The sequence below is a fragment of the Chanos chanos genome, chromosome 2 (genome assembly GCF_902362185.1).
Source record: "Chanos chanos chromosome 2, fChaCha1.1, whole genome shotgun sequence".
Taxonomy (NCBI): domain Eukaryota; kingdom Metazoa; phylum Chordata; class Actinopteri; order Gonorynchiformes; family Chanidae; genus Chanos; species Chanos chanos.
The window spans coordinates 18,161,327-18,176,179 of record NC_044496.1 but is presented as its reverse complement, the minus strand read 5'-3'; the positions used below and the strand labels follow the sequence as shown (position 1 = coordinate 18,176,179).

The 14,853-nt window shown below is 39.9% G+C and overlaps 2 protein-coding genes across 2 annotated transcripts; one reads left to right on the top strand and one right to left on the bottom strand.

Annotated features, from left to right (window-relative positions):
* The first annotated feature begins 1,390 nt into the window (after positions 1–1,390).
* Positions 1,391–3,826, top strand: slc7a6os (solute carrier family 7 member 6 opposite strand). The gene is made up of 5 exons (XM_030794423.1): positions 1,391–1,587; positions 2,078–2,395; positions 2,726–2,932; positions 3,069–3,204; positions 3,441–3,826. Exons 1-5 carry the CDS (start codon positions 1,396–1,398, stop codon positions 3,563–3,565), a joined length of 978 nt encoding a protein of 325 aa, XP_030650283.1. The 5' UTR covers positions 1,391–1,395; the 3' UTR covers positions 3,566–3,826.
* Positions 3,827–5,115: 1,289 nt separating this feature from the next.
* Positions 5,116–13,924, bottom strand: slc7a6 (solute carrier family 7 member 6). The gene is made up of 10 exons (XM_030794422.1): positions 13,867–13,924; positions 11,155–11,724; positions 8,576–8,701; positions 8,155–8,299; positions 7,730–7,853; positions 7,330–7,433; positions 6,415–6,511; positions 6,058–6,207; positions 5,748–5,931; positions 5,116–5,563 (listed from the first exon to the last, which is right to left on the bottom strand). The coding sequence occupies exons 2-10, from the start codon at positions 11,657–11,659 to the stop codon at positions 5,496–5,498; spliced, it is 1,503 nt and encodes a 500-aa protein (XP_030650282.1). The 5' UTR covers positions 11,660–11,724; positions 13,867–13,924; the 3' UTR covers positions 5,116–5,495.
* Positions 13,925–14,853: the final 929 nt, after the last annotated feature.

Here is a 14,853-nt window from a genome sequence, read left to right as displayed (position 1 = left end):
GTATAGTATAGTGTAGTGTAGTGTAGTGTAGTGTAGTGTAGTATGGTGTACTATAGTATATTCACACGTGTCGCACAGAGAATAAAGAACATGCAAAATAATTTATCAGAAATTTCTCTCGATGTTCTCAGATTTTCTCACTCTGACATTGTTAGTCTTCTACCCCAAAACAACTATGAAAGATTAAACATTTGAAATCAACAACTGAGCCATTATGCAAATGATTTACCACATTATTATATTTTACTTTAATGCATTCAGTCAGCACAACCGTAGAATTAAGCATTACGATAAAGTGTGTCTTGTGTGTCTTGTGTATTTTATTTCAGAGAGAGAGAGACAGAGAGAGAGAGCTCTTATTTAACTGACATAATAGATAGATAGATAGATAGATAGATAGATAGATAGATAGATAGATAGATAGATAGATAGATAGATAGATAGATAGATAGATAGATAGATAGATAGATAGATAGTATTCTCTCTCATATATACATGCGTACATTTATTAGGGTGATCTAGATCGGAGTAATTATTCCTGTTACGTATGACAGGTAGATGTGACCCTTGATGCATTAAGGTTTCTGATCATTCAGATTACCTCTGTGCTGCTGTCTCATTGTATTTCATTTAGTAAACTCGGTTTTAAATGCTACAACGACACCCTCAGGCAAATGTCTGAACCAACACCACTGAGAGCGAGGGGAGGACTTTTCATTTTTTGACACATTATTTCATTTTTAATTCAGAAATAGTTTACTGAAACTCAGTGGAATGGTTGGAATGGTTAAACTGGAGGTTCACTTTTATTTATCACTATATGTAAGATAGTTGTTACCAGTTGTTCCGACAAGCCGATATCATCACAAGGATAAAAAGCCGTAGTTATTTGGTAAGCGTAATGGAAAGGGATACATTCCTTATAACTGTTCAAGATATGATACAAGTAAATTACGGTGATTGAGATCAAATATCTCATGTGTATTTATTTATTTAGATTACGTGGAGGTTTCGTGCTCATAGTGGTAGGCAAGTACAGACAGTATGAGGCAGGTTGTACCTGCTCTGAGATGAAGAACCATGTTATTAGGTGGAAACACATTTAAAACACATATTCGAAATACAGCTGAACTCTTTGACTGCAGTTATCACATGAAGCTACGGACCGCACGAGGAATATTCGCCTTCCATGAAACAATTCTTTTCATTGGGTCTCCGCGAACGCTGGCAAAGCACTATAGATGTGTGCCTTAATTTCAACCACCAAGCATGTACGGTAGGTGGCAGTAGAGGGCACAGGGTTGTCAGGTGACGATGAAACAAAGAAGAAGAAGAATAACCGGAAGAAGAGAGCCGCCATTTAAAACTGTATTTTGAAATTGTGTCAGTACCACTATGGACCCCAGTACCACAATTCTTCGAGTTAAAAGGAAAAGGGGGACAGACCCTGCGGATGCATTATTACTGGCCTGTAAGCGAATTAGACCCGAGGCCTCGACTCAGCCCGCTGGCGAATCTGTCCCCGAGCCCGAAGATGCAAAAATTGAAAATTCTGTCTTCAAACTCGTGGCAACTGTAGCATCCCAGGTAACTAACGTAGCTAGAGGGCTTGCTAGCTACCTGTGCGATGACTGTGGTTAGGTGATGTTTGGAGATGCGAATTAAGTGTTGTCAGTGAGGGTTTCAGGCAAGGCACATCCCTTTGCCCTGGTAAACAGGCAACTTTACATCATTTGTAACTGTTCGGACAGAAAATTCAAGCTTAAGGGTAGGCCAGCCAGTGAATGGAGTCTGCGATCCAATAGCTATAGCTAGCATTGTTGACATATCGCGTTAGACATCGCCACTTCAGTTAAGTTAGAAACAGATGTTTTTAAATGTTAGCCAGCGTCTCTCAGGAAAAGATGGTCAAAGAATCGCTTTGAAGTACCTTTCCATCCTGCAACAACTACATAACATTTATGATTGAGGTTGACTTGGTGCGATCTGGTTTGTGTGGAAAGTTGCTGTATGAGCTGAATGGTTCCAAATCCAGAACGTTGGGCAAGATGGAGTCACATTTAAGTCTTCTTTTTAGGATGTTCCAGTTCAAACACATGTGCGAGAGGCTCTCAGCCGCCCGCGGTTGGTCCACGCGCTACGGCCATCTGGGGGAAGCTCACAAAGGATCATTGGAGACCTGCGCAGCACCAAGTGGAATACCAGGCGAGAAGAACGCTACCGAATTCTCTCCAGTCATCGTGCTGGGCTTTCAACGGAGCCTGCTCTTGCTGGAGATGGAGACGGAGAAGGGAAATCAGATCAGCCCGACTCAGAGGCTCGTTTATCGCTCGGAGATGTGCAAGTGTTTGACATTGTTCAGGAGGAGGATGATAACATCAAGGCTCCTGGCAAGGTCAGCGTTGCCCTTTATGATATGCAGAATAAAAGCCTGACCAGTACAATATTTTTTAAAATAGCTGTTTATCACAACAGGCATAACTAGGCTGTTTTCAGTTTGGCATAAGCTTAATTTTATTTCACATTTTTTGGTAGATTGTCAGGTGACCTTTAAATGAGATACACCTTGTTTATCTGTAATTTTTGCCATCTTAACAAAAAAAAAAAAAAACCTTTCAGTCCAATGAGGAAGAATTTTGAAATAGGTTCAAAAAATGATTTCTTCTACAAATGCTCCAATGTTGTTGATTCATGCCCTTTTTTTTTTTTTTTATTAATTCTTTAGGCTGTCGCCTCGGATCCAGAAACAATCCTCTGTAACTCGGTGAAGATGATCCGGGAGAAGCTGACAGTATCTGAGGATGGATCTGGTACTGAGCACCGGGAAAAGGATGATGATTATGTGTACGACCTGTATTATCAGGAAACTGTCACGCCAGGCTGGATTCAGGACATTCTATCAGTCAGGCCCTATATGGAGGAAGGAGAGCTGGTAAGTAAAGCAAAAGCAACAGATCCTTGTTCTTACAGTCCCATCTGTTATATTAGAGAGCTGTTGGTTTTAAAGACGGAGCATATGTGAAGGGTGTAAAGGGCTGCTGTTCACGTGAATGGACATGCATTAACAGGTGCCTGAAGAGGTGGCTTTGGAAGAAGAGGTGTATGATGACGAGGATGATGAGAATGAAGAAGGGAACTGGAGGAATGACTACCCCGATGAAGAAGACAGCGAGGACGACAGCGGCACTGAAGAGCGCTATGGAGGTAACGATTTTAAATCCAGCCCATTTTTCCCTCCTGAGACCTCAGGATTGTGACTCTGGCTTTTTAAATAAAGCAAACAGTCAGACTTTCAGCTCTTAATGTCAAAGCTCTCGGCAGAAGAGACAGATGACTATTGCTTTTGACTATTGCTCTACTCAATTCCCCATTTGTCATACCCCCAGTTAGTTTTCTGTTGGGGATCATTTAAGGTCTGGGTTTTTTTTTTTTTTTTTAAGATTGCTGGAGCGAGGAACACTCCTACAGTCGGAGGTCCTGGGGGCAGTACCGGAGAGACGTGTTACGGGAGCTGGAGGATGAGTCCGATGACGAGGATGAAAGGGAGGGCTTTGATTCAGACTGAGACCCTCTGGAGCTCTGACCGTGAGAGTGGCAGTCTTTTCTTTTTTTTTTTTTACTGAGACGTGTTGGGTGAATCTGTGTGTAATTTGTGTGTAAAGTGAATGTGTCTGGTAGACTTAACACAGAAAAAGCATCGTGCTTTGCGTTGTGTGTTAGTGAGATGAGTGATTGTTATTTGCAGTGTTACTGACTGTTTGACATGCACAGTACTATGAATGACTATACGATTACAACTTTGAGTATGTGAATGTGTGGAGTGCTTTTTTTTTTTTTTTGTGGTGTGTGTTGTTTGTACCAACATTCCCGTTCTACAAGGGTTCGTATTCAAATAATTGTAAATATGTAGATGTGTATAAAAAAAAAAAATAAAGCTTTGAAAATAATATACTCAAAAGAACTTGTAATTAATGCTGGCAGAAGAGAATTTCACAATATATGCTCTGAACACACATCAGACAAATTAAGAAAAAAAATGGTTTATTGCTAATCCATACAATAAATAAGAAATCTTTCACCCCGGCTTTCTTGAATACATTTCAAAATTATGTGAAGTCTGTAGGACAGTCAATACAAATCTGATACTTAAAAAAAATAAGGAAGAAAGAAAAGAAAGAAAATCAGCCGTTTGCTTTATTGTGGCTGTAAACACAAGCCTTTTGTAGTACAGTCTGAGAACTGTTTTACTTATGTCAACAAAATGTGACACATCATGAAATCTATTGGGTGAGGTGCTACTGCACATTATCCATAGAAGGCAACTAGACCTCAGACACAAATCAGATTTTTGACATAAAGACTTTGTAGGATATCCCCTTACAGGAACCATCTGAAATGTAATTCCTTATATGCTTGTACAACAAAGAAAAGACAACTGGAGCAATACTTACTAAAAAGCTTTAGCATGCACACAAGTATGTAGCTGGCAGAGCTTCAAAAAGATTATTTTTCCATCAGCTGATAGCTAAGTTACTCTTGTGTATCATCTGTAAATCTGACATTAGATTGATTTCTAGAACATTTCCATGATGAGAGGTCCAGCCCCAATACTGAAAGGGAGAAAAGGTTTAATGCATACACTGAGTAACTGCTGGTTTTCACTCAAATCCAGGTTAGTTTGTCAGCCTCTCCAGAGCTTCAGAGCAAACCATATAACACTCCATACTTATTCAGGACTAAACTTTACAGTGTGGTGAAGACAACTGAAAGCTGGAATACAACTGTGGTACAGAACCGTAAACATTGTAGCAGCAGAACTGATAACAGTGAATCTGTTCTTATGCCTTTCATTCAAAATCAGTTAAGGCATGTGATCAACCCTTAGTAGCTTTAAAACATTCCAAAACGACTTGCTCAGCACATCTGAGTACATCCCTTAAACCTGCAATTAAATATCTGTTCTACAAAAGAGACATATTAAACAAATAAAATGTGGGAAGAATCTGTGAATGAACCCTCTGAGCTGTAATTTAAAACAACTGGACAATCTATACAGTCCCTGTAAACCCATGGGGTAAAACATTGCTACATTATATAAGAGGTCCCTCAGTTTGGAGAAAAAAAAAAAAAAAAGAAAAGAAAGAACACGTAGCATGCGCCCTTGCCCTTCTGCTATACCACATCCCTGAGGAGCCCAGATGAGTGTGTGTGGAAACAGATTCCTGAAATGGGAACACAAACCGAGATATTCTGTGCACAACAACAGAATTCATGATAGCTTTCCATGTCAAAACCAATAATGACGACTCTCATATGTGCTTGTGTAAATGTGTTTGCGTGTGTGTGCTTGTGTGTGAGAGAGAGAGGTTTGAGGGATGTGCAAGGGTTCCCTTAATTCCATGGCATAGAGGTCTCTCTTTCCAACCCCCTTGTCCTCCAGCTGTGTAGTTACATATGCTGTCAGGTGAACGTGTGAAAACTTGGTGAAATGGAGATTATTCACTCTTGTCCAATTCGGTGAGAACGCAGAAACATGTGAATTGTGTGAAATGTGTAATTGCACCTATATGAAAGAAAGAGACACAGTATGATACAATGTTAATGTTAAGTTTGTGCACGCTAGAGTCCATAACAGAAATAATTTTATTTGACATGCCATGACACTGCTAAAAAAATAAATAAATAAATAACATTGGACCATCTGTGCAGGGTGTAGAGAATAAGAAAGTAGAGATCAGTGTACTCACGCAGTAGTTTGGTGATAAAAGGAGGGCGATTTGATTCAGGCAGGTAGATTCCCAGGAAGTAAACTGGCACGCCAGAGAGAGCAATGGCAATGCCAATGAGGGAGTTCAGTGTGTCACTGTAAAGTGGCACAGCCACCAGAAAAACAGTGCACATGCAAAAGATAATGGGATACAGCAGAGACAACTGTGGGGCGCACACACACACACACACACACACACACACACACAGGGGAGAAGAAAAAAAGACAATTATGATTATGTTTATGTTGTACCATGGAACAATGAAATGAAATGTTAGTCGTCAGCTCACCTTCAGTGGTCTGGGTCTGTCCGGCTCTTTCCAACGAAGATAGATCTGACCAGCAATAGACAGGCCTACAAAGAACCAGTAGCTGAAGCTGTAGTAGTTGATCAGTTGGAAGACGTCCTCTACGGTCAGATATATCAATGCCATCACACACTGGGAAGAGAACCAAGACATGAGACTAATCTGCCATGTGATATGCACAACACATATGAGGGAACATTTTATAAGATTTCAAAAAACTCTGGAAGACAAGCTGTCCCCACTGTGAGAAGAAAATCCTTGTATTGATAACCCAAAAAGATTTTCGACTGTATTCCAAAAGAATCAAAAGAAGTAGTGCAAGTGGGAACAGGAACTCACATTGAAGAGCAGAGCAGGGATCGGTGTGAATCTCTGAACGTGTATCATGGACAAGGCATCTGGGAGGTGACCTTCCCGGGAACCCACAAAGAACAGTCTGCCAATAAATTCAAGGGTGGAACACACTAATAAAGGATAACAGAGTATAAACATTTGTACAACCTAGTCTTATAAGGACCACTACCACCAAAACAGAGGCAGGAGACTTTTAGATTAGTTCAGTGGGAGATGTTTACATCTCACAACACATCCCAGTAACATACTGTACAACTTTATAATTCCAAAGTTCCTGTTAGACTACATACGCAGCGTACACACCCCCGGGTCATTAACATAAAGCAACTCCAGATGGTGTCTGCAACAGAGACAGACCCTACGAAAAGCACAGCAGTAGAAGTAATCCAGAGCTGCAAACAAAGGGGGGGTCTGCTCTCAGCTCTTAAACAATCTGTACTGAGCTAAACACCATCATAAAGCCCATACGCTACAAGTCATAGGAACCGTGCCCCTCAAACCAACCTGTACAGTACAGCATCAGTGAAGGAATCATAAACTGTGTCTGAATGCAAGAGCTGAGTAACAATGAGGGGGAATCTAACAACACTCAGACTTTTGGCCAGGTATAAACAGCTATGAAGTGGTTAAACAAATGGAATAAAAATGCTTTCTAAATGCACTTTTCCTCCGAGTAGCACTTGACATTTGTAGACAAAAGGGTCAGATACCTATGTAGTTATGGGTACCGCCATATCTTTACATTCTCCTCCAAACACATTATGGTTTTCCACAATGCTACACAATTCATAGTGTAAAATTGCAGGCTTCACGGTTGTTGCAGGAAGCCCTCTCAGTGACATAGACTGAGGCTGACTTCTGTCAGACGGGTAATTTGACCTGATGTTTTCTCTAGCTCACCTGGATGCAGCGATAATAGAAGCATTGAGTCCACCATAGCAGGACAATGCTACAGCAATTGGAATGGTCCAACTCATCACTCCTAGGGTGTGGTCCGCAAACGTCTGAAAACGGTCATGTGCATATTAGGAATGAAGCACAACCGTTCTTGTGTCACGTATGCATTTACTTCCATGTCTAACAGTAACACAAAATGACTCTTTCACAAACCCTACTGAGGTGTCAACACAATGCATGATTTTCTACACCCATAGCAATGTGTTTTCTGAGTTCATGACACATATTTGTCTTATCAGCTTCATGAACTCAGAGAAGCTGGTGCGGGGTGTTGAAAAACAGATCTGTGAAACTATGAAGCCTGATTGTCTGATATGCTTCTCCGGACTCTCTCTAAACTCACCACAGCCACGGCGTCACTGGCCAGAATGGCACTCATGTCCAGTACTGCATAATAAGCCACATTAGTAAGAATGTAGATCACTGTGACGACAGGCATGGAAATAGCAATGGACAATGGCAGGTTCCTATAGAAAACAAAAACGTGGAAACCATATAACATGTTTTTATTTCAAAAGAACACTGACAGTTTAACACATGTCCTTCCCATAATTGAATTTAGCAGTTTCCTCCAATCTCAAAAGTAAAAGAAGATCAAGGTATAGGACTGTTGGCTTGTGCATGTCCTGGTGTATTGTTTTTGTTTTTCTTTTTGTAAATGTGTGTGTGTGAGTGAGAGAGAGAGAGAGAGACAGAGAGAGTCACAAACAGAGAGGGGGAGGAAGAGCCCTGCAGATGCATGCGTAAGAGCAGTTTGAATCAGTATACCTCTCCGGGTTCTTTATCTCCTCTGTGACAAAGTTAAGCGTGTCCCAGCCTGAATAAGAGAACAGGGCAGAATACAGAGCCAAGGCAATGTCCCCAGGGTTTGTAGATGAACCTTGGAAAGAAGCCTCGAAGTTCCCTGTACTGCCTATGAGACAAACATATACCAAATACACATATAAATAAACAAGACAACAGCAAAGCAAAACATGTCATTTTCCAACAGTAAAATAAAATGTAAAACAAGATATTAACTTCACTTGGAAGTCCCCAGTGGGACTGATTATGTCATCAGGAATACGTTCAGTATGTGTTACACTTCTGACTTCCTTTGGTTACAACCCAGCAGTAAACTGGGCCACATTGATTCCACATTCTGATACAAGGTTCACACTGTCAACAGACGTGCAACACTGTCTCTCACCCTGGCACAGTCTGACGATCCCTGTGATGATGATGACTATCAGTGCGGCAACCTTGGCGTACGTGAAGACATCCTGAACCCTCGTGCCCCACTTCACATAAGCAGAGTTTATAAACGTCAGGAGACCTAAACCGGTCAGAGGTCAAATTAAGCCATGAAAACATAGATCGCAGAGCTATGGCCAAGAGCTATGATTATGAGATACGAAAAACAACATTTAAGTGTCATCATGTGATTCACGTATAAAAAAAAAAAATCTACTTCCTGAAAGATTAGTATTCATGCAAGCCCTGTTACCCAGTGATACATTCCATACCTACTGAGTTTAAAAACCTCTGAGTTATTTTGGAGGACCGTTTGATTGGACTGTGCTTCTTTTTTTTCAGAATCAGTAATAGTTAAAGTCTGAGTATAAACCTTGTAGGTTCAAGACAGTTCAGAAAAACACAAGCAGAGCTGAAAACCTGAAAACCGGAAAATTAAAGCCTTCAGGCATAGAATGTACAGAGTCAATGAAACCAAGACAAACAGACGTAGTAGGAGAGGTTTTCACAAAACCAGAGAAATAAGTTCAGTGACCTCCACAATAAATAACTGATTTACCACTTGAATAAATTAATAAATAACAGATACTCAATGCCTCTATTGTGTATATATATACAGAATGTGCTTCAGTCGTTTATCAGGCTGGATCCAAAAAAAAAAACAGATATAGCATGAAAAGACAGAGATCATAAAAAGGTCAAAGCAAAGAGAAGTGGAGGGGGAGCTGAAGTGGAAAAATAAAAAGAGATTTAGATTGTTTGGATAAAGTTAATTGAAATGACATTTGGGAAATGGAGTAGAAATGAACTAAGAATGCGAGTACTGCTGTTTTCTTGTGTCTTGGTATTTCAATAATCTTCTTTTTAAACCACCTCTGATGAGTTGGGTCTTGTCACTCCTCTGGGATAAGTATTATTCAATGTTTTCATGCACTACTGTTATTATCACAAGTAGCTAATAGAGCTCAGTTTGGGGTATTTTTATACTAGGTCCATTTTGGCTGATTTAAGCGAACTATGGGCTGTTCACTAAAAAGATCAAGGCACATATAAATGCTGAAAACATAATGAGGGCACCTAAAATGAACCAAACTCTCAGATGGTCTTGGGACAATTCATTTAGTGGTTCACTTGATTTTCCCACTGTGAACTCTAAGTGTTTCTGGATCCGTTCACATGCGAATGAGTTTCTGTCCCCTGAGCTTTTGTCCCTATACACAAATCGGAGGACGTACACTTGCTCTGTCTGCCAGAAAGCTTGAAAAAACAAACAAGAAACCACTGTGGACGAGGAGATGCGCAGTCAGGACACAATTTTTACTTACTGAGACTCAGGAGGAGGAAAACAATATGTAAAAACAGTAAAGTTTTTTTCTCACTGAAAAAAAACATGTATAAAACACCTTGAAACTGGATATCTAGTACTAACAACCCAACAGAATGTGTGAAAACATCCTGCATCCAGTTACATGACAAAATCACATCAGCATACCAAAGCAATCTGGACCTCTTGATTGTTATCTATAGGTATTTTCACACACTATCTAAGAGTACTTCACCCTCTTTCAAAGAACCAAGCTCAATCCTCTTGATCAAAAAGTGAACCAACTGAAAAAGATTGTAGTTCTCTTTGCATTCAAATTGTCTGTTGACTTGAAATTTCTTTTTCTAATCCCTCTCCACTTTTATGGGATCTCAGTCCACTTTCTGTTCATATTCTTTTGAAACCTGAACTATTTTCAACTGTGAATTGTCACCAAACATATTAAGAATGTACATTTAAATAGGACTACCTGTGTAATATTGTAACTTCATTATCATTTGAAGAGACAAATAGAGCGAGAGAGGCTGACAGAGAAAGAGAAAGCGGGGGTGGGAATAAAGCATATTTTAACATAGTTCATTTCTTCACTGTAATTCACTGTATTTCTTCACACCACTGTGAAGCCATCCTGTTGAAATTTCAGGTTTTTACTTTAACAGAAAATGGGGGGGGGGCACTTAACTGTTTTTAGAGGTTGTTTTCCTCTGACCTCTGTTTCCTCTTTCCTCTAACTCTTTATCTGTCTCTAGCCATGATTTCTTGCTTGTTCTTACAAGTCTTCAGGTAGACAGAGAAATTTTGTAGCAACTGATACCTGTATGGTGACTGTTGGGGGATGAAACTGTCATGAAAATGGAAAAAAGAACCAGGAATGCTGTGTGTTCACAAAGGGAAAATGAAGAGAACCATGGAACATATTTTAAACAAACTGTACTCAGACCATCTCTTGCTGGAAGCATCACACATGCTCCCAAAAGTTTGGAAAACTGCTAGAAGTTCACTTTAACAAAGTCTGAAAACACCCTAAACTAAAATACGTTAAGTGGTAACATAAGATAAAATCTCAAACTGGCTACAACATCCGAACCAGAGCCGTGATTTCCAAAATTACATGTTTGCTTTGTCTTCATTTCTAGGGTAGAAAAAAACAAATGTCACCACTTTGTCCGACCAAATAGACCCTCAAAATCCCTCCAGGAGAAATCACTCACATATGCAGGCAGCTGCGATGAGGCGGGATGCAGAGTACGGGGGCTCACAGGTGGGGAAAAGCGGCTGCACCAGGTAGTTGGCAAAGGTGATGGCAATGACCGCCTGGCTTGTAGGCTCAATGATGAGCAGTGATGTCCACAAACGGATAAAAGCAATGAAACCTCCGAAGGACTCCAGTATGTAAGCATAACTGGCACCTGACTTGGTTATGGTAGTTCCCAGCTCAGCATAACAGAGTGCACCCACTACAGAGAATACACCCCCTATGGCCCAGATAACCAGTGATAGGCCATAGGAGGCGCTATATATAAGTACACCTTTTGGTGAGACAAAGATTCCTGAGCCGATCATGTTTCCCACAATGAGACTGATGCCATTGAGCAGTGAGATCTCCTTCTTCAGCTGCATGCTTTCTTTCGGTTCCGGAGAGCCCAGGGTTGGCTCAGGCTGACTGGGAGAAGTGTCACGACCATTCAGCTTACTGGTTTCTGTGTGATTCTCCATACTGTCCTCCGGCCTCAAAATTGGCTTGGATGGGGGGGGAAACAGGGGCAATGTGTCTGACCTATCTACAAGAACAAAGAGCATAAGAATTGATCATAAGAATCAGACAAAGGAGACAAAGGAGTCAAGCACACATCACATGTCATTTCAGATGAAAGAGTAGCCTAAGCTAAACGAACGTGTGTCAGCGTGAATCTGTGTGAATGTGCAGCTCTGACCTCATGTGGAATATTAGTCGTGAGTCAGTGAGCTAGGAAGAGACAAGGTGAGGCAAGTAAGAGAGAAAAGGAACTGACAAACATTTTTAAGTAATCTGGACAGCTGTAAGGTCATGCACAGCTGAATCACTAAAATCACAAGTAGTCTCTAATTTCTTGTATAGCCCTAAAGTCAAGAGTGTCAGAACAATATGTATTACATGTGTGTCAAATGTGGTTATGATGATGCAACACTAGGAGCCTTTATAGAATATGCCATCAAAAAGGCTGGATGATCAGGGCAGACAACAATCTCAGCAAATATGAATATTTACTTATATAATTTAAAAAGCAACTGAACTCTACAATATTCAAATTCAGATGAATATAACATGATTTAAACACAATGTTGCCCGACGAGTTTAACATCTCCACAGACTTATCTTTTGTTTCCTTCCCTGAAAAGATTGGATCGATTACCTTTCACATCTGCACGAGTGACACATTAATTCCCAGAACTACACGGACAAGAGCAAACGTTGCCCTGGAAACCCAGCAACGTCACCTTCACTGCGACCTTGTGACATGTTTTGGAGGGCTGTGCTGTGTGGTGAATAAGTCTGGCTGATTCATGGCCTTAAGGCATGGCACTGTTTTATGTTGTTTTGCACTTTTTTGCATGGTTATTGTCTCGTTGTTTGTTTTTGCCAGATCACAGAGCCAAATACAATGCTGTAGGCTTGTTTTTTTCTCCCACCAAAGCCATAAAACAATCTGTACTGAACAGATTTGATACACTTAATTACATTAAATTTAATTTCATCTAATTTAAATTAATTTAAGCATAATCAACACAGATGTCAATCTCATATGTTTTTATAGAATTATAAGCAATAACAAACCATTAGACATTGTCTCCTGGACATAAATGAGGACATTTCAGATTCTTATACTAATGGCACAGATTCCACGGTTCTCAGACTTTTTTAGGTAACGCTCGTTCTTCTTCTGCTTGTAATACTTCAGCGACTCACCAAAAAATCGGGTATGTCCACCCAAACTGAGCAAACACATGTCTACTTGCCTATCACTGAAAGGCTATTAATCATGTACCTGCCAATCGACCTCTTTACATGTCATATAATCTGCGGCGACGGTATGGTTTTGACTTTTTCCATCAGCTAAATTTCGACTACATCCTCGAAAGGCCACATGCCATATTCGCTGGTCGACTTAAAATTCAAACCAGACGGCGATTTTTGTGTTTCTTTTCTTTTCTTTTTTTTAAAAGTTCCATCTCGAATGACTAGACCTACTTAATGCGGAGACGCAAATAGGCTGTATCGACTTTCTAAGTTTGCTTTCAGAGGAGCAGAACCCCAACTTCATTAGTTAATTTAATTAATTTTTTACGTGAACAAGAATTTATCCGGCAGACTGAAATGGACTGGGATGACACAGCACATAACAATCACACAAAAACACAGTGCTTGGGAGGATCAGTCATCTCCCTCGTCAACATCGCTTGCTCAACATCTGATCCAGCCTATGCCATACTGCTAGTGTTAAATAATTATTTTCATGCTATATATATTTCTAAAATAGACTTTTTGTGGATTAGGCTACGTGCTTGTCGGTCAGCGCTTTCAACAAAGGATTTATTCCTTTAATGAACAGGATATGTACGAATCTAGGCATATGGCAAATTTCATTGTTTGCGCAGAGAGCACATCCTGTTTTTCAAACGAAGACGGCAGAGACACCTCCGAAGAACAACTTTCATTTTAGCAAGCGATCAGAAAAGATACTTTATTCTAGCATTTGCGGCGGCACATATGTCGCATCTGTTCTAAACGCTGCAGTGAATCAGGGTATTAGGTGATATATTTTAACGTCCGAGGAAAAAAAAGAAATATCAAAGCAGGTAAGAATGTGCACATTCCAATTCGTATCAAAACACATTACAAACATCCACATTGTCTTCAGCATCTGGTAACAAACCTTGCTTACCTTTTCTTGTACACCGTTTATCGCTCCCAACTAAGCACGAACTGAGACACAGACAGCATCTTTGACTACGAAGGAAAGGCGAACGCTGTAGACAAATTGCCCAAAAGTCACGTGACACCCATAATATTGTAGTCACGTGAGTAGCCCTTTAAACATATGTATTATCTCTCCATCTAAGAATGGGGATAACGATTACACCTTCCTTTAAAATCAGGTTAATTCTCATCTGAATCAAAGATAAATTTTGCAGAAACTCACTGTGTTCACGTCATATGGCACTTATTAAATTCCCTCCCAAATTTGATATAGCCGGCATGATCCAACAGTCTCCTGATATACCATGCTGGATCTTTCTGTTTCTTTTACTAAAATATATAGAATATATAGCATAAAATATGTAGAATAATATACATAAAATAAAGGCAGTAAAACAGTTTAATCAGAGGTACCATACAGCTGTCCTGGCAGGGTATTTTTTAGCATTTTTATATATATATATATATATATATATATATATATATATATATATATATATATATATATTTATTTATTTTGTGGCATTCTCTCATCACTATATCAGCTGTGACCTCTTAAAAATGCATTCTCTCAGCTCTTACATTAGCTTCCCACTTCCAAAGCAACATTAGTGGCAATTTTAGCACATACAGCTAGAGGCTCCCTTTAGAGAGGGCTTTCACGTAACACCAAATGATGGTATGGTGTGAAGAAACAATATGCAATTAGATACAGCCTGTGAGGAGGCATGTGGCACTGTATAGAACACAAGAAATGAGCCGGTAAGACCATGTGCTTGCTCACACAGATGTGACCATGGCCAAGGTTCGATTTTACATACAAACAAAAAAAATGTAAAAGGACAGAGGGAGGGAGAGTTCTCTCATGAATAAAGGTACAAAAACATATCTTGATTTTTTTTTTTTTTTATTACAATTTCACACACAGATACAAATATATCATTATCTTGCA